Consider the following 18638-nt stretch of genomic DNA (forward strand, 5'->3'; position numbering starts at 1 on the left):
GTTCAAACCCCGTTGTAGCCATGATAAGATAGACACAGCTGTTGGGCCCTTGAGCAAGGCCCTTAACCCTGCATTGCTCCAGGGGGGATTGTACCCTGCTTAGTCTAATCAAGTGTGTCGCTTTGGCTAAAAGTGTCAGCTAAATAACAAATTATTATTATCATTATTCCCCTCAAACCCAAATCTTTTCTCTGCAGCAACCTTCACACCGTCCACCCTCCCGCCTTCTCTCACACATACACACACACACACTCACACACACACACTCGCACACTTGCACACACAAGCGCTCATGCACACACACACACACACACACTCGCACCCTTGCCCACACAAGCGCTCATGCACACACACTCGCACACTTGCACACACAAGCACTCATGCACACACACACACTCGCACACTTGCACACACAAGCGCTCATGCACACACTTGCACACACAAGCGCTCATGCACACACACACACACACACTCACACACTTGCACACACAAGCGCTCATGCACACACACACACTCCCCCATGATGTTACCGCAGTAACCACCCTGTCTGTGTTTTCATTGGGCAGCACGTAGCCTAGTGGCTACGGTTCATGTCTGGTACCCAGATGGTTGGTGGTTCAAACCCCGTTGTAGCCATGATAAGATAGACACAGCTGTTGGGCCCTTGAGCAAGGCCCTTAACCCTGCATTGCTCCAGGGGGGATTGTACCCTGCTTAGTCTAATCAAGTGTGTCGCTTTGGCTAAAAGTGTCAGCTAAATAACAAATTATTATTATCATTATTCCCCTCAAACCCAGAACGGCTCGAGTGAGAAACGAGAGGTTCGGCAGTTCCAGTTCACCGCGTGGCCCGACCACGGCGTTCCGGAGTACCCCACCCCGTTCCTGGCCTTCCTGCGGAGGGTGAAGACCTGCAACCCCCCTGATGCCGGCCCCATCATCGCACACTGCAGGTCAGAGCCAATCGCTTTGCAGCATACTGCGGGTCAGAGCCAATCGCTTCGCTGCATACTGCGGTTCAGAACCAATCACAGTATACTGCAGGTCATCGTATGTATATGGTACAGTGGAGTCACCCAACGATTCTCAGCACAGCACAATCCAATCAACTTGACTTAATGGCAAGTGGCGTTACTGTATGTTAACTACATACCCCATAAGGCACAGGGGCATATAAGGTATTTGTTCTGCTCCTCAGTGCAACACATCCTACAGTATGTATGTAATTGAAGTCAGTCTTATACAGACATTCAATACAGTTAAACTACATGTCCCACGAGGCACCGGGGTGGCACGCAACTCACCCATTGGTCCTTCCCCCCCTCAGCGCGGGCGTGGGCCGCACCGGCTGCTTCATCGTGATCGACGCCATGCTGGAGCGCATCAAGCACGAGAAGACGGTGGACATCTACGGGCACGTGACGCTGATGCGCTCGCAGCGGAACTACATGGTGCAGACGGAGGACCAGTACAGCTTCATCCACGACGCGCTGCTGGAGGCCGTGGCCTGCGGGAACACCGAGGTGGCCGCCCGCAGCCTGTACTCCTACATACAGAAGCTGGCGCAGGTGGAGACCGGAGAGCACGTCACCGGCATGGAGCTGGAGTTTAAGGTACGGCCGGTGCACGGCATGTTGGGTAATGTGTCGTAATTATACTTCTACGATTACTACTAAGACTACTACTACTTATAATGGTAATACTGCTACTGCTAATCATGCTCGTATGACGACTGATAATACTGTTACTACTACTGCTATTGCTACTATTACTACTACAGCTGCCCCAGAGCATGCTGGGTAATGTGGTCCCTAGTCCCTCCATTGTGGTCCCCAAAATGGTGAATAAAAAGGGATGTAATTCCTCCACAGGTCACCCGATATAGATGTAAATACACTCATATTAAAGGTGGAGTACAGAGCCAAAAGAACAGATATTGTCCAAATACTTACGGGCTGCACCGTATAAGTCCAATGGAAACAGTGTGCGCTCTATAAGAGAAAACACAGAACATTTTACTGTGTACTATTACTACAGATAATAATAAGTATAATGTACAACACTTGCAACACACAAGTACATAAAATTGTACCCTTAGCCATAGGTTTAATGATTCATTTGAAAAAGCACCTCTTGTGCTTGTAAAAGGCGCTTATTAGTAGCCAAATTATCACCCCACCTTTATCTCTGAGCATGTACACAGCCTCTTAGAGCGTCCCACCAGACACTGGAGCCGATAAAAGGGCAGCCCAGTCAGAGTGGCTATCGTTCAGCCCACCAGCCGACGCCAGGCTCCAGGCCACTCAGACACCTGACCTAAATATCTCAGAGCTGAGCCTCTGATGCTAATGGATGGGTACGGGCGCTAATGTGGACCTTCACACTGCTGCATTGTGGGAAGGGTGGGGGTTGGGGTGGAGGTGGAGGAGGTGCACAATCCTATGTGACAATCGTGATCAGTTCCCCTTCGAAGCACCAAGCAGACCTGGGTTCAAATGGTATTTGTTTTGGATTTGATGTTTCTGTGCTCAATTGATCTTGGCTGGTGTATTTGAGCCTGCAAGGAGGAGCAGATGGGCGGGGTTTACAATTTTGGGTTAATTTTGTTTGTTCCAATGCACCAGGCGAGCTTAGTCAAATGTAGAAACGTATTTGAATCCAAAACAAATACTATTTCAAGCCAGGTCTAGCGCCAAGCCATCAACTTTACATCATTTTAAAAGTATTAGCACAGATCATGAGTTGAAATACATTAAATGCATTATAACTAACATTAATGATAGGTAAGCGTATTGGGGTCACATTTTACATATGTACTGTACTTATACTTTCTGTCATTCCTAAATATACCTGTCTTATAATGCCTGGCTGTTGTTGAAAAATGTATGTTATATAAATGGGATTGTGTTATGTAAGTGTGCCCTATAACACAGTGGGACATTGTGTGTCCCAAAACACAATTCAATATCTCTGAATTTACAAGGTTCAATCCATATTACTGTAAAAAGTCTCTCCTAGGATGTGACATATATCAATTTGTTTTCAAACTTTTTTTTTGACAGTTTTGGTTCTTACATTTTTCAAACCTGCGGAATTTGTCAAATCCAACAGTCCCTTCTCACTTTTAAGAGGTTAGAACTTTCCAGCTATGCTGAGCTTACCAGAAGAAAACAATCATGTTGTTAAAAAGTTTCTGGCGTGCGGCCTTTCGTGAGAAGATTTGACGAGAGCTACATGCTGAACGTGTTGTTCTTTTGGTTTATTCTTTGTTGTGTTACTGCCTGTCCCTAGGCAGTCTAGCGAAACGACATCAGAGCTTCTCTGTATTCCTCACGCTTGTCTCATTTTGGCCCGGTTTTCCCTCGGTGTCGGGCTAAGACCGTCTCTCTGTCGTTCTCAGCGGCTGGCCAACTCCAAAGCCCACACGTCGAGGTTCATAAGTGCCAACCTGCCCTGCAACAAGTTCAAGAACCGCCTGGTGAACATCATGCCCTACGAGACCACGCGCGTGTGTCTGCAGCCCATCAGGGGCCTGGAGGGCTCCGACTACATCAACGCCAGCTTCATCGACGGATACAGGTGTGTGTGTGTGCGTGTGCGTGTGAGAGTGTGTGTGTGGGTGTGTGCAAGTAATAAATAAGAAAACGAGGCGGCGATGCTACCTGTACCCCTAATAATCCATCTTTATTGTTTGTCATTTATTGTCACTTTGGTATGTGGATATGAATAAAAGTATTAAATGTGTGTGTGTGGATACAAAGACAGTGGGAAGAGTGTATAGTTGGTCTGTGTCTGTCTGCTTAGCATAGGTCTACCAAGGACTGGATTTATGAAACTTTGCTACCGGATGTATTAGTCACTGAATAGATACCGTGTGTGTGTGTGTGTTTGAGCGCTTGCTTCCAGATGCATTAGTCAGGAAATAGATACACACAGTGTGTGTGTGTGTGTGTGTGTGTGTCCTTTGTAACCGATGCATTAGTCACTGGAAAGATACACTTAGGCCTTCCACAAAGATGCAGCTGCCACGCACACTCCTCAGCCCTGATTGGCTGGGCCCGACCTCCACACACTCGTATACTCGACCCTGATTGGCCGATACCGGCGTCTCTGTCCCACAGGCAGCAGAAGGCCTACATCGCCACGCAGGGCCCGTTGGCGGAGACCACCGAGGACTTCTGGAGGATGCTGTGGGAGAACAACTCCACCATCGTGGTGATGCTGACCAAGCTGAGGGAGATGGGCAGGGTGAGTCAGCCACAATATCTACGCCCTCCTAAATCATAGCCCCCTCTGTAGCCGAAGGTACCTTCCTTCCCCCAGTGAAGCCTGTAAGGCATCAGCTTTTATAGCTAGAAAACTGATAGCAACACTTTAGCAAACTAGCTTGCTCAGTAACATAGATCAAGATAGATTTGATACCACCCCCCCCCCCCCCCAAACTCCTCTATATCTACATATAAACTCCTTCAGCCCCACCCCACCTTCAATCATATCGCCCCATACCTGCACCCCAACTCCTCTGAGCTGAGATAATCTCATGTCCTCCTCATCCCTGCTGTTGTGTAGGCCCAGTGTAGCCATGCTTCAGTGGATCAGACTGACCCTGCTCTCTCTCTGTTTCTTTGTGTGTGTGTGTGTGTACGTCTGCGTGTGTGCATCTGTGTGTGTATGCTTGCTTGCGTGTGTGTGTTTGCGTGTGTGTATGTGTGTTCGCACACGTGTGTGTGTGTGTGTGTTCGCACACGTGTGTGTGTGTGTGTGTGTGTATGCGTGTTCGCACATGTGTGTGTGTGTGTGTGTGTATGCGTGTTCCCACGTGTGTGTGTGTGTTCGCACACGTGTGTGTGTGTGTGTGTGTGTGTGTGTGTGTATGCGTGTTCCCACGTGTGTGTGTGTGTGTGTGTGTGTGTGTGACTACAGGAAAAGTGTCACCAGTATTGGCCCGCGGAGCGCTCGGCCCGGTACCAGTATTTCGTGGTGGACCCCATGGCGGAGTACAACATGCCCCAGTACATCCTGAGAGAGTTCAAGGTCACAGACGCCAGGGTGAGTGTCTCAGAGGGGCGGCCATCTTAGGCCCGCCTCAGCGCCTCAACTCACGTTCAGCACACACCAGCCATCACACAGGGGACTCGTGCTTCACCCGAAACACGCTAACCCTTCAGACAGCGCTTAACCTTGGGGTTATAAAGCTCCATGTGTGTTCTGAGGGGTTTTGAGATATTCATCTTCGAAGATACCAAAGTGAATGGGCTCCAAGCTTTTAAATGTTGCATTTTTTCATAGTTTTAAATAGTATTTTTGTGTAAAGCTTCACACATATAGTGTATTTAGTGCCCTATAAAGAATGTATTTATGACACTAATTCATTTTTGGTGTCAAAGGGTCAGTTAGAACCTTATAATTCTCGAGTGGTAAAATTGTTGGTTGCTGGCATTGAAATAAAATATTTCCACACCTCTATTCAGAGTAGAATGATTCTAGAACTATTTTCACACTAATATTTAGAAGGGAATTATTCTTTCAGACAGTATGATTACCAAATATTAATAAATGCTCAGTTATCGAGAGGAAAGTATTTGACGTTCTGTGCGTACTGGACCTAGTTCTGTCAGCCCAAGACACGTTCGTTAAAAAGCGGAAAGCGGACAGAGTGAGAACGAGCTGCTTTGTGTGCGTCTTTTGGGCGCAACGGTTGTCAGGCGTTCGGTCAGACTGCCGTCGGTGTCCGTGGCAACAGCGTTTCCATGGAGCGCCCACCATTACATCATCCCTCTCGGATGTGGCGGCAGGCTGCTGAATCCCGTTAAAACCGCGGCAAACAGACGTGTGTTTGCGCACAGCCGCCTTCATCGATTCATCCTTAATGAGTGGCTTTCACCAGCCGTGCCAAAGCCGGCGTGCGCGGACGCTGACATTCAGCTTCCGTCAGGTCACTTTCAGAGATGAGGGGCCCTTTGTTGTGTTTTTAAACTGTGCTCTTCAATAAAGATTTAAAATGTGTGTGTTTATGTGTGTGTGTGTGTGCCTTTTCACGTGTGTGCATGTACGTGCATAAATGTGTGTGTGTTTGCTTGTGGGGGTGTGTGTATGTGCTTTTGTGTGTGTGTGTGCATTTGCCTGTGTATGCTTTCAGGTTTGTCTGTGGGTGGGTGTGTGTATGCGTTTGCATTCATACATGCCTTTGTGTGTGTGTGTTTGCAGGCTTGCTTATGTGTGTGTGTATTTGCTTGTGTATGTGTGCCTGTTTGTATGATTGCATGCTTGCTTGTGTGTGTGTGTGGATGTGTTTGCATTCATACATGCCTTTTGTGTGTGTGTGTGTGTGTGTGTGTGGAGGTGTGTGGGTGTGTGGATGTGTTTGCATTCATACATGCCTTTGCATGTGTGTGTGTGCGTGTGTTTGTGTGTGTGTGTGTGTGTGTGTGCAGGGAGAAAGGTAAACAGGCCAGGCCGTGTTCATGTTAAACTGTGTCTAATTGTGATTGAATCATCAAAGCGGCCCCACTCGGGTAATCAGGCTGGGTTGTACACGTCGCTCTTCCTGCAAAATGAAAAAAGGAAACTTTAATCAGAGGTGACTGGAGTTAGCGGGAGGTGGGGAGGGGCAGGAGGGGGGGCACAGTGGGTAAGAGCGGGGCCTCGCTCCACCTCCACATATTTAATTACAAACCCCGACACAGGACGCTGCCTCTCGGTTGTTCCTTACGTACTGCTTTCACTGCTGTTTCAGGCTGGGGGGCAAGAGGCTTCTTCATGCGCTTACTTTTCTTCAAGAATAGGATGGCAGGGGAAACACTGTTTGGGTGGGAGTGCACACGACTGAAACAGGGGTAAACTGTGTGTGTGTGTGTGAGGGGGTGATGAGACAAGCTGAAAGCAGAAAAACAACACTAGGTAGTGTTTACCACTATGTAGGGAGGCTCTCTCTCATTTTCTCCCTCTCTCTATCCATCCCTCTATCTCTCTGTATCTCTCACTCTCACTGTCTCTCACTTTCCTCATCTCTATCTCTGTCTTTCCCTCTTTCACTGTCCATCTCTCTCACTCTCTACCTCTTTTGCTCTCTCCATCTCTATCTGTCTCTATCTCTTTCGCTCTATCCGTATCTATCCCTCTATTACTCTCTCTCCATCTCTATCTCTGTCTCTCTCTCTCTCTCTCTCTCTCTGCGGGCTGGGCGTTTCACTAATGTTTGCCGAGCCTCCCTCTGTTCCCCGGTCCTGTAGAGAGAACAGAGGCTGACGTGCCTCAGTAACGGCCCACAGATGAAGGGCCCGGTCAGGCAGATCTCCAGAGATCCCCGGCCGCTCTGGTCTCTCCGCCTGAGAAAGGCAATTACTGCAGCGGAGACGGACCGCAGCCACGACCTGCCAGTTCACGCGGCGGTCAGGCTCTCCGAGGGACGGTTCACAGAAGCGCGGTCGAGCGTCGATCAAACGCCTCCCCTCTCCGCTCCGCCGATTCCCCGCGTCTCAGTTTGTCAAATTTCCGGCTTTCATCTTCAGCCCCGACCACCTTCGCCAAACTGATGCGATCGGTTACCTCCATGGAAAGCGGCTTGAGTTTATTGCTCTAAACCAAGGCTGCCCATCCCTGTTCTTGGAGAGTCTTAAGTCTTCATTCAAACCATCATTTGGAGGTCTACCATCTTGTTGGTTGTCATCCCAACCCAAATTTGCCATACCTGATTCTACTAATGAGCAGTTCAACAAGATCTCTAGCTGTTGAATGAGGTGTGCTCTGTTCGGGTTGGAGTGTAAGCCCACAGGACGGTAGATCTCCAGGAACAGGGTTGGGCAGCCCTGCTTCAGCTGGTGAAAGAGGTGTACTTTGTTAGGGTTTGAGTGAAAACCTACAGGACGGTAGATCTCCAGGTACAGGGTTAGGCAGCTCTGGCCTAGGCAGTGCTGATATGACCAGATGATATGTACTGGCTCTACAGGTGTAAGACTGGCAAACAAGGCAACAGGTAAAGCAACACTTTCCTGCAGAAGAAACTGGTGATGTAAGCAGCGGTCTGTGTGTTCGGCCACCGCGTTGGTTTCCCGCTGTGGTTGTTCTACTTCCCTCCGCCACCACACCGCCTCCCCTCCCTCCCCGCCCTCCCCAAATTTGGCGGCATCCCCCTGCGGGTCAACCCATCCATCAGGCTCGGCGACGCGGCACTTGAAGGCTAGCGTGTTCCATCGATTATTCCATTTAACACTGTCTCCAAAAGAAGACGCTTGTCACGGCAGACGCATTATCGATTTCCCTTAACGGAGAGTTATTCCAGCGGAAAAAAAAACTACAGATTAAAACGGGGACAAATGGGAGAAACGAACCGCTGGAGATGCACAGCGGCACAGGTGCATGATGGGAGGCTGCTGAACTGTGTCCTTTTTCTGTTTGTTTTGTTCGAACAGGGAAATTACAGTAGAGACACAACTACTGTTGAGAGCACTGTAGGCTTGGAAGAATCCAGAGTTTGACCCAAGGGCTGTGGGTTATCGATGGGGAACGGCATTGGCCTGTGAATACAGTTGCATACTGTATGTGAACTGTCACTGCAGCTCTGACACTGATGAATTGGGGTCACGGACAATATTTCAATTTGAGTCGGGTCAAGAAATCAGATCAATTCCGAACACATCCTCATAGAACATTATGGGTTTTTTTTTCCCCGATTCATGAGTTGGATATTCAAGTCATTTCCTGAATTGAACAGGCTTGTCCCTAGCCCCAGCCCTGAAGGGTGTGTAGGGTTTGGATTGGTAGTGTTAGGATGGGTTTTCAGACAGGCACAAGTTAGTTTAGTGAGCTTTGCTAACGATTCTTTCCCCTCCCCACCTCTCTTGGTCTCCCCAGGACGGACAGTCCAGGACGGTACGGCAGTTCCAGTTCACCGATTGGCCAGAGCAGGGAGTCCCGAAATCCGGGGAGGGCTTCATCGACTTCATTGGCCAGGTGCACAAAACCAAGGAGCAGTTTGGGCAGGACGGGCCCATCTCTGTCCACTGCAGGTGAGTTCTACCTGTGACAGACCCATAACGAGGTCATCGTAAAGACACGCAGGACCTCAGTGTGGATCCTTTAAGGTGTGAGGTCACAAATATGTGACTAGAATGTTCTTAACTCTTTAGGCTGTCACAAATATGTGATGTTTTTAACTCAACATTCTAATGCCGATGCCACAATAAACGCTCTGAAAGCATTCAAGAACACTGATTTATAATTTTCAAATAACATTCTAAAAAACCTTGAACTGAACATTCTAATGCTGATCACCACTGGTAATTTGAAAGCAATGGAGTTTTAGAACGCCGACTTTTGAAAAAACATTCGATAAAACACTCTTGAAAGGGGCTAAAGGTTTCCTCCTGTATGTTGGAGTGTTTATTGAGTTGCTCTCTCCTGTATCTCACTGTTCCCCTGGAGTGCAGCTCGATCGCCCTTTTTTTAGTGCAGAATAATTTTAGAGTTTATTCCTTGCTTCTCTTTCCCTGCCCTGCTTCACAACCTGTTTCAAATTTCCAAAAGAAATATTCTGAAGACTGAGCGATAGATTGATGGCTGCAGTTGGGGGGGCGGGGGGTTACAGTAGATTTGGAGGCTCATGTTGGAGGGGGTTACAGAACATCTGAGAATGTATTTCACCCCTGTCAATCACACACATCAGGAACGGTATCGATTTTTTAAGCGAATGCAAGGCAGACGAAAACGCCAGGCTTTGAAGGGTTCTTCATACATGAGAATTTTCCTAAATCTTAGCCGCTAGACACACAGAACTACTCCAGATGGATCAGTCCGTTCAGGGCGATCCTAGCATCAAACCTAGCACCTATTCTCATTGGTCCCAGCCGTTGGGTAGTTTTCGGCCAACCCTCGGTAACAGTCACATTTACCCACAATCCCTAGCGGCCGATAGGGCACGTCACACAAACTAAGCAACAGTTTGGCGCCCGCAGACTGATTCACGGCAACAGTCACGTTTACCCACAATCCCTAGCGGTCCACGCGACAGTGTGGCGCCCCCGGTCTGAGTCACGGCGACGGTAATGGGATTACGGGGCTTCCACAGTGCTGATATTAACGACTCGTGCCCCCGCCTTTCAAACGGCCTAATGACTACAGCAGCCATTATGTACGCTGACGTCTTCTGTCCTGACGACATTAACTGAGTTCTGGTTTCAATGCCAGGGGCTCAGCTTTCATAACTGATACAGTCGAGCCGGCAGAATGCCTGTCATCGTTTAAAAATAAAAAACTGTAATTAATAAAGAGCCCATGAAGATGAGTGATAGATGCAGAGCCGGCTCTAGGATTTGGGGGGCATTTTAGATTTTGGAGGGGTGGGGTGGCGGGGCGGCAATCTAAGACCAGGGAACCAGCACATGAACAATTGTTAGAAAGATAGATTTCACTATATCGTTCTGTCATCTCATTAATATAAGAGTGCAAGGTTCAGCAAGTAACGACCCTCAAGGGCTGAAATCTGCTGGTCTTCCACCCTCCCTTTATCTGGAAGCCAGGTGTGAGCCAATATAGTTAAGTAAAGTAATAAAGGGAAGTTAAAAGGCTTAAGAGTCTGTCTCCCTCTATCACTCCCCTGCTGTAAAATCCAGCTATGCCAGCTTGAAAATTTAGCTGATCAAGCTGGTCATGAAGGTCTAACTGGCTATGAGCTGGTTAAACAGCATGGCCAAGTTGGTCATAAACTTGGTCTAGCTGGGTTTGAGCTGAACAACCGGTTAGTGCTGGTAGCTTGTCTGAGCTGGGAGGTGGTCAACCAGCTGTTGCAAAACATAGCTTTAGCTGGTCAAACCATGTCAAGCTGGAAGCTGGCCTTAACTGCTCAACCAGCTTAACTATGTCGAGCTGTGAGCCGGTCTGAAGTGGTCAACCACCTACCAGCTGTTTTAAAACCTAGCTTGAGCTGTGTCTTTTCAGCAGGGTCACTCTCCCTCTATCCCTCCTTCTCTCTCTCTCATCCACCCTCCCTCAGCTCTTTCCCAAATTTCATATCTAATAGAGCCATACGGTTTTGTTATTAATTGTCTGATTACTGGGTCTGAATGGAGCTCTAAGCCTTTCCTTTCAGCAGAGAACCCTCGGCTGTCAGATTTTCAAGTCTGTCTGTTTAAACCGCGCTGATGGAGTCTGAGAGCCGTGTGACGGGCCATGACCGGCTTTGAGCAGAGGAGGGGGGGGGGGGGGTTAGCAGAGGAGAAGAGAGGGGGATTGTGGGAAGGAGAATGGCCACCAGGAGGACTTCTTCCTGTCCTCCTCGTATAGTTACTCCAGACTCGCTGCGTCCGAAATAGCATGCTTAGCATACTACTCGTACTTTGTTTTGATGTAAATCAGCCTGAAATGTAGTCTGAGTAGTATGCTAGTATGCGGTTTCGAACACAGCCTCTGTTCCTCTGTTTCTGTGGCAGCCCCAGACTGGCACTTTGAAGTTTTTACATCAGAAACAAATTATTTTTTTCCCACCCCCACCTCTTCTTCACACTACTTTTGAAAATGGGAAAAAAATAACAACTGTGACCTACGTTATATGTCAACAACTACTGTCATTTTCAGCCAATCTTTCGATTGGTTTGCTCGACTGCTGGTTTGAAATGGGTGTCCTATTTCCGAAAATTAAAATTCATAAGGCCATTCTACCCCACGCTTGGGGGGGGGGTGTTGTTATTGTTGTGTCGCTGTTGTGTTGTTGTTGCTGTGTTGATGTGACTTATGTTTCTCGCTCCGTATTCAGGCATTTGGGGACTATTATGGGGGCGATAATAAATCTCTTGTCAGTTGGATTATTGTGCTGCTGGTGACGGGGGAGTCGTTTCGCCCTGAAAGCGGCTTACGGAGTGAGACTCGCGGTGCAGGGGGATCAGGGCCGAGACACGCTCTATTTCGGGAGCTGTCAGGGGCGTTAAGGTCTGCACGGGGCTCAGCGGAAATGGGGGTTACACTTTATTTAAAGGGTCCTACATAAGAGCTATATTACGCCTTCATAAGCACTGCATAGCATATTCGCTACAATAACCGACATAAGGATCTTGTGTCAGTTCACTTGTTTTGTCGTAGCAATGTCACTTGCTGCATCAACGTTGACATAACACACCATATTCCTATTTTCCTATTCCTATTTGACATAAGCACTTATGAATGCTTATATAGTTGAATGTGCCATGTAGTGCTTATGAGGGAGGTATATAGCTCTTATGTAAGAGCCTTGAAATAAAGTGTTACTGAAATGGGATGTTTGGCAGACGCTTTTATCCAGAGCAATGTACAACAAAGTGCATAACCATAACCAGAGACAAGTGTGCTGAAAGACGCTAGAGGGAAGTACAAGTGCTAGGAATACCACAAAGATAAGGACTTGGGCCTTGTAGATTAATCTGATGGCAAAGGATTACATTTTTTTTTTTAAAGTTTAGTTTACATAGCCAGACGAAAGTAGCAATACAACCGTAATAACGAAACATACAATTGTGTGTCATCCCCCCCCCCCTTCAAGAGGAACCAGGTCACCGGCGGGGGGTGCATACTGCCTGGTCAAATTTAAAGCCTCACACTCCAGGCTTCAGAGGCAAACTGGGGGGGCTGCATTGGGTGGGGGGTGGGGTGTGACTGCGATTGGTGGGCAGGTTGTCATGGCGACGCCGTTCCTCTGGCAGCCTGGAAGGAGGAAGTGAGAGGAGTGTGTGTGTGTGAGTGTTGTGTGTGTGTGTTGTGTGTGAAATCAGAGTAAGGATCCTCAGAAAGCGTTGTGGGCATGGTCAGCTGACAGCGGGTGTGTGGTGTGTTTCAGTGCGGGCGTGGGCCGGACCGGAGTCTTCATCACCCTCAGCATCGTGCTGGAGCGCATGCGCTACGAAGGCGTGGTCGACATCTTCCAAACCGTCAAGATGCTGCGGACACAGAGGCCCGCCATGGTGCAGACCGAGGTGAGCCACGGTCCACTCCGCCGCCAAACCCTGGTTAAACGCCGCCAAACCGCAGGACAGACCTTGATTAGATGCGTGTTCAAAAATACTTCAGATGATACTTGAGACGCTCCACTCTCAGAAATAAAGTGACAGTGGAGGTACATTTTTATTCTTCATCGATCAAATTTCCCAAATGTACCCTGAAAGTACAGCTATGTTCTCTGTGGGTACAAATTTTCCAAGCAAAAAAATGTCCAAATTAATAAAATATTGCTGGGTATAGGTACAATTGTATGCACCTATCCGTTATCACCCCAGCAACAAGCACCTTTATTTCTGAGCGTGGTCAAATGTGACTACTCCCCTGATCCCTGAGTTTTCAGACAAAGCGTGTGTGTGTGTGTGTGTGTGTGTGTGTGTGTGTGTGTGTGTGTGTGTGTGAGTGAGTGAGTGAGTGAGTGAGTGAGTGAGTGAGTGAGTGAGTGAGTGAGTGAGTGAGTGAGTGAGTGAGTGAGTGAGTGAGTGAGTGAGTGAGTGAGTGAGTGAGTGAGTGAGTGAGTGAGTGAGTGAGTGAGAGTGTATGTCCAGAAGAAGCGCTAACTCTTGTTTTCCATTTCACCTCCATACAGGATGAATACCAGTTTTGCTACCAGGCAGGCTTGGATTACCTAGGGAGTTTTGACCACTATGCAACGTAAAAGCCATCGTGTTCCCCCCCCGTTCTACCGTCCCCCTCGACAGTCTTCTGAGCCATAGAAACTTGCTTGAATTTATGAATGATGACAACTCAAAAAAAAAAAATCAGTACAAATCACGAAAACGAAAAACCAACTTTAAATATAAAGTCGAGCAAACGCCGACGAGGCCGCACCCTATTCGGACTTTGAAGGCAGTGAGGGAAGGAGTTTGAAGAGAATCCATCGCAAAAACACTTAATGTTAGCCCCTCGCTCAGGTACTACAGAGAGCAGGAACCAAAACGGAGGCTGGAGCTGTGGGGGGTGGGAACGATCTAAGTGTCGGACTGCTAACCTTACCTCAAGTGTTCAAACGTGACGGAGGACATTATAAATATTTTGTAAACATCTATTACGAAACCGAGTATGTGAAAAATTCTACAGCGTATACAGTGAATGAAGGAAGGAGAAACGGACAAAGTTATGTTATGACAGAGAGATACATTTTGACACCAGTCCCCCCCCCCCAACAAAATACATTTCAAAAAATATAAACAAAGCATATTAACATGGATCATGATTTTTAAAAATCCTATGTGAAAGAAATTAGATTGGGATTTACCATTTTACATTGGTGGGGTGTTCCTAATTTGGCTGAAGTGTTAACTCGTGAATTTGGAGCCCAATTGTTGGTCATAAAAGGTGCGTAAATCGGCACACCCACAATGCCCTGTTGCTTCCTCTGTCCGTGGATCGGCTCCCGTCGGAGGAGAAGTGCGAGAGAGACGTCACAAAGATAAAAATGTGTTGTCTTTGCATCCCCCTCTCCATTCGCCCTCTGCCACCCTGTGAGTCCCCCGCTTTCCCGAAACCCCAGCACCGGACTGCGGAAGGGCCCGGTCACTGCTGCCAGTCTTTGACTCCAGCCCGTGAAGGCGAGACAAGTGGCCCACCATCGCCGGTGGAGAAAACGGCGCCGTTTTGGCGGAGAAGCCAAGAGTGTCCGAATCGAGCCGGTTTCCGCTGTTGCAGAGCAGGGTTTCCGAGGCCTTTAGCTGTGTCGCGTGGACGGTCCGGTCGCCCTTGAAAGCCGACGGCGAGTTTTAGCGTGCTCCAGGGCCCTCCCTCTTGTCCCCTCTCTGGCTGGCAGGCCGAGCGTCTGTCCTGCGATTGGCTCGACTCCGACCAATGCCATTCCAGTGCTCAAAAGAAGCCCAAGAACCGTGAGCGACCATGTTCATTCCATTCTCCGCCTTTTCTGGAATGAGAACCGCACGGATCGCGGTGTTTTCCTTACGCGTGACACGCTGCTGGGGTGTGATGTCTTACCCAGTGGGGGAGGGTTGGGGCGGAGGAGGTCTACTCCTTCAGCGATTGGATGGGAAGGCTACACTGTGAAGAAGGATAAAGGAAAGATGGAAGAAGGTCTTCTCTTTGGTTTTCCCAGTTCACTCAGCGATGGCCAACATCCTTCACTAACATTTTATCCTTTTACTCATTTGAATTTGTTATTATGATTATTATTGTTATTGTTGTGTTGGTTACTGCCTATTACCAAACATGCTGCTTGTGTTGTGTGTGCTGTACCGCAATGGCGGTGCAGAGAAATTAGTCTTATGTGAAGGTGTGATGTAAAATGGCGGATTGTGTTTGAGCCTGGGCTTAGGAAAGTGAGACCCTCCCCCCTCGGTTATTACTGTCCAATTGGGCCATATGTGTTCATAGCTCATTAGAGTACAGTGTAATCCCACTCCCAGCCTCTGGGTGGCAGCATTAGATGGTACGGTGGGCTGAATCACACAGCTGATGTCTGCCCAGCTGCATACATGTAAGTCATGTTTCACAAAGCATCTCCAGAACTAGGGGCCTCCCTAGAAAAGCACTCCACCGAGCCCACCCCATCCCAAAGCTAGCATCCGTTTCCAGCACCCAGAATGGGGGGAGGGGGTCAGATCAGGAAAATACGGTGCCCAAATTCATTCTTTCACCGCTGTCCCAACTTCCTGCGCTCCCCTTTGTAGTTTTCTGTCACTGTAATACCATCGGCGGAAGTGCTTCAGGTCTGAACGGTAGATTTCAGGATGGAGGTGGATCATTCCTAAGGGGCTAGCCGTGGCATAGTGTAACAAAAAGATCCCCCACGTGGCTTAGAGCCCGTTTCACGAAACCCTCTCCACGAAACCCGCTCCACAAAACCCTCCCCACGAAACCGACTCCATTGGAGACGTGAGAGAACGTACATACCTTCCGTGTGAACATGCCCCAAGAGGAACGGAAACAGAACAATATGGTAGAACAGCTGGATCTACACACTACTCACCTAAACACCCACCCCTTCCAAATCTCCCCCCCCCCCTCACCCCACCCCACCCAACCCTTCACAAGAAGGTGAACTGTAAAAGGAGCTGTGAGTAGTCTTTCTTATTTCCAAAAAAAAAAAGCCTTATTATCACTGTAACATTATGAAATGTTGTATTGTTAAGATTATTTGATTTTTGTTTTTACCTACCTTAAAGTTTATTTTACCTGGGTTTTTATTTTGTTTCTTAAAACAGAGATATTAGTCACAATATTAGCAGGAAAAATACAAATGCTTATTTGTTCATATTATGTTGAAAGACATTATATTTTTTCACTGTAGAAATTTTAAGTATAACTTGTGTGTGAGTATGTATGTATATATATATATATATATGTGTGTGTGTGTAAATATATATATGTATATATATACTCACACATACATTTATATTTAAACTGAGAATATAAATATATATCATCCCGAATGTTAGTATACATTTTGCTTTTTGTTTTTTGTTTTTTCCACTTTTTTACCACTCATAAACTTTTAATTTCTCATGTACAAAAATAAAACTCCTTTTTATATTAATGATTTTTATTTGTAATCGTAACTTTTGGAAAAGCTTGTTTTTCTGGAATCAGTGAGGAGAGGGATCTGTCTTAGGGCTCCTGTTGCGATTGTTCATTCTTACCACTTGGTACAACTGTGCCCATGGTGTGTAAAGGCCTTTTAATGATTACTGATAGTAGTAATAGGATGAGCAAAAGTATTCATTTCAAAGTAGTAGATTAACCGGTCTACTTAACATTGAATTTGAGGCATAATTTGATTATAACCAATTAATTATTGCTGTACATGCTGGATTTAATCAAACCATACATTACAGCAGTTTACAGAGCAGGAACTTTTGCCCACTCTTTCCCTCTCTCTGGAATAGTTTTTTTCCTCCCCCTCTAATTTTTGTTGTACTAACGGTTCAATCATGCATTTGTTAAATACCAGTTACAGTCCAGAATATAGTACCTGTAAATAATCAAATATATTATAAGTATTTGTATAATTTGACCCTCACTCATTTTTATTCTGTAAACAAAAGAAAAATTAAAAAAAAAAAAATCTTCCGCTAACTGCAAATCTCCCGGTGTTTTTCAAAGGCCTGTTACCCTTGGCAACATTTACGCATTTACGAGTTCTGGTCCCTGTTTTTATGACCTGTTATTTTTTCCCTTTAATTCTTTATTCGGTTTGTTTTTTTATGGGCAGTGTTCCCAGGTACAGCTCTGAAGCGCTGCTGGCCTTCTGGCTGAACCCACAGTGGCCGGGCGCGGCTGACTCCCGAGTAGCCATGGAAACCCCCGCTGGGGTTCCACCTGCCTGGGCACAGGCCTGGTGCGTGCCAGCCTGCCTGCTTCTCAGACCTGTTTTTATTAGTTTTATTTTAGATAAAAGCATCTGGTTTTCCCCAATCCCCCTTTTCTCCGGTCCCAGATGTGGGAGGCGACAGCTGTCCAATGACAACGGCCCGTCAGCTCGACACTTGATTGGACAACCGTATTTTTTGTTCATTTGTGTGGTTTCTATTTTAAAAATCTAATACGTTGTGTATTCTGATCCAAAAAATAAAACGAGAAAGAGAAGTGCTTGGTGCCCAGTGCCTGAACAGCCAAGGAGCGCGTGTATCGGGTTAGCGCGAGAGGAAAATGGCGGACTTCGCACCTGGGCGATCTTCAGACGTTTGTTTACCGACGCGTTGCAGCCCGTGAGAGAGTTGTGCTGCTGCATGCCTCCCACCACTGCCCCCGAAAAAAATTATTCAATTATCGTGTCGTATGAATTCTGTGTGTATGACATTGTCGGAAAGCTCTATGAATATACAGAAACATGCCATGTTGCTTTTTTTTGTTAAGGGACACAGGATGATATATCAAACAGACAAACAAAACACAAAATGGAGGGGCACTTGGGACAGTGAGCAGGGCTGCAGGATACAAACGGACTCTCCCGCTCTCTCTCTGCCGCTGTCCTGAGTACCGTCGAGGCTTCTGAAGGTCTGGGATTTTGACGTGAATACCATCCATCATCAGAAGAGGGACGCGAAGAGAAAAAAAAAACCCCTCCTTTTGACTTGACTTGGCGAAGGACCCACGCCAAAAAACAAAAAAAACAAAACAAAAAAAAAGAACTGAGACCACTGGCGTCTTTGGAACCTTATTCAGCGTGTTATTCTGTGACTTATCGTGAAAGTTGCCGACTTTGAACAGCAGCCAAACTAGTGGAGCATTTTTTGTTTGAGGGGGTGAGATATGAAATGGGAAAAAAAAGTTAAAATATATATATAAATACAAGTCGAACAGCCAACGTGAGGAGAGTAAAACAAAAAATAACACAAATAAAAAAAGTTTTTCTTTGTATGAGGGCCAAGTGCTATTGCTTTCAAACTGTTACTTCTAACTGAAACAATAATTGGTTTAAAACCACTGTGTATGTAGATATGTTGACTTTGTATTAAAGAAAAGGTTGTCTGAAAGTATATGGTGTCCCTTCATTTCAGGCTTTCAGTGTCTGCTGATGTCTGTGTAATTCTGACTGACCTTCTGGCATGTGAGTCCAAAAAATATACTCAGTATTTTTCCAAAACTTTTTCCTGATTGAGTCCCAGTTGTTCGTTACTGATTTGGGAATGGCATAGTGGAATGGAAATGTAATGTAAAACTAAATTTTTAAATCATAAGCTAAAGAACCAA

At 46.8% G+C, this 18638-nt stretch overlaps 1 protein-coding gene across 6 annotated transcripts in view; it reads left to right on the forward strand.

Annotated features, from left to right (window-relative positions):
• LOC133126141 (receptor-type tyrosine-protein phosphatase S-like) overlaps positions 1-18424 on the forward strand; it is a 203848-nt gene extending 185424 nt beyond the window's left edge. For all 6 annotated transcript variants that reach the window (XM_061237992.1, XM_061237996.1, XM_061237993.1 and 3 more), the window contains 8 exons: positions 798-952; positions 1327-1612; positions 3400-3578; positions 4121-4247; positions 4923-5048; positions 8853-9007; positions 12802-12937; positions 13549-18424. In XM_061237992.1, the coding sequence (XP_061093976.1) occupies positions 798-952; positions 1327-1612; positions 3400-3578; positions 4121-4247; positions 4923-5048; positions 8853-9007; positions 12802-12937; positions 13549-13617 (1233 nt within the window). In that variant the 3' untranslated portion in view covers positions 13618-18424. The remainder of the gene's footprint in view (positions 1-797; positions 953-1326; positions 1613-3399; positions 3579-4120; positions 4248-4922; positions 5049-8852; positions 9008-12801; positions 12938-13548) is intronic.
• The last annotated feature ends 214 nt before the right edge of the window (positions 18425-18638 follow it).

The sequence above is a fragment of the Conger conger genome, chromosome 4 (genome assembly GCF_963514075.1).
Source record: "Conger conger chromosome 4, fConCon1.1, whole genome shotgun sequence".
Taxonomy (NCBI): domain Eukaryota; kingdom Metazoa; phylum Chordata; class Actinopteri; order Anguilliformes; family Congridae; genus Conger; species Conger conger.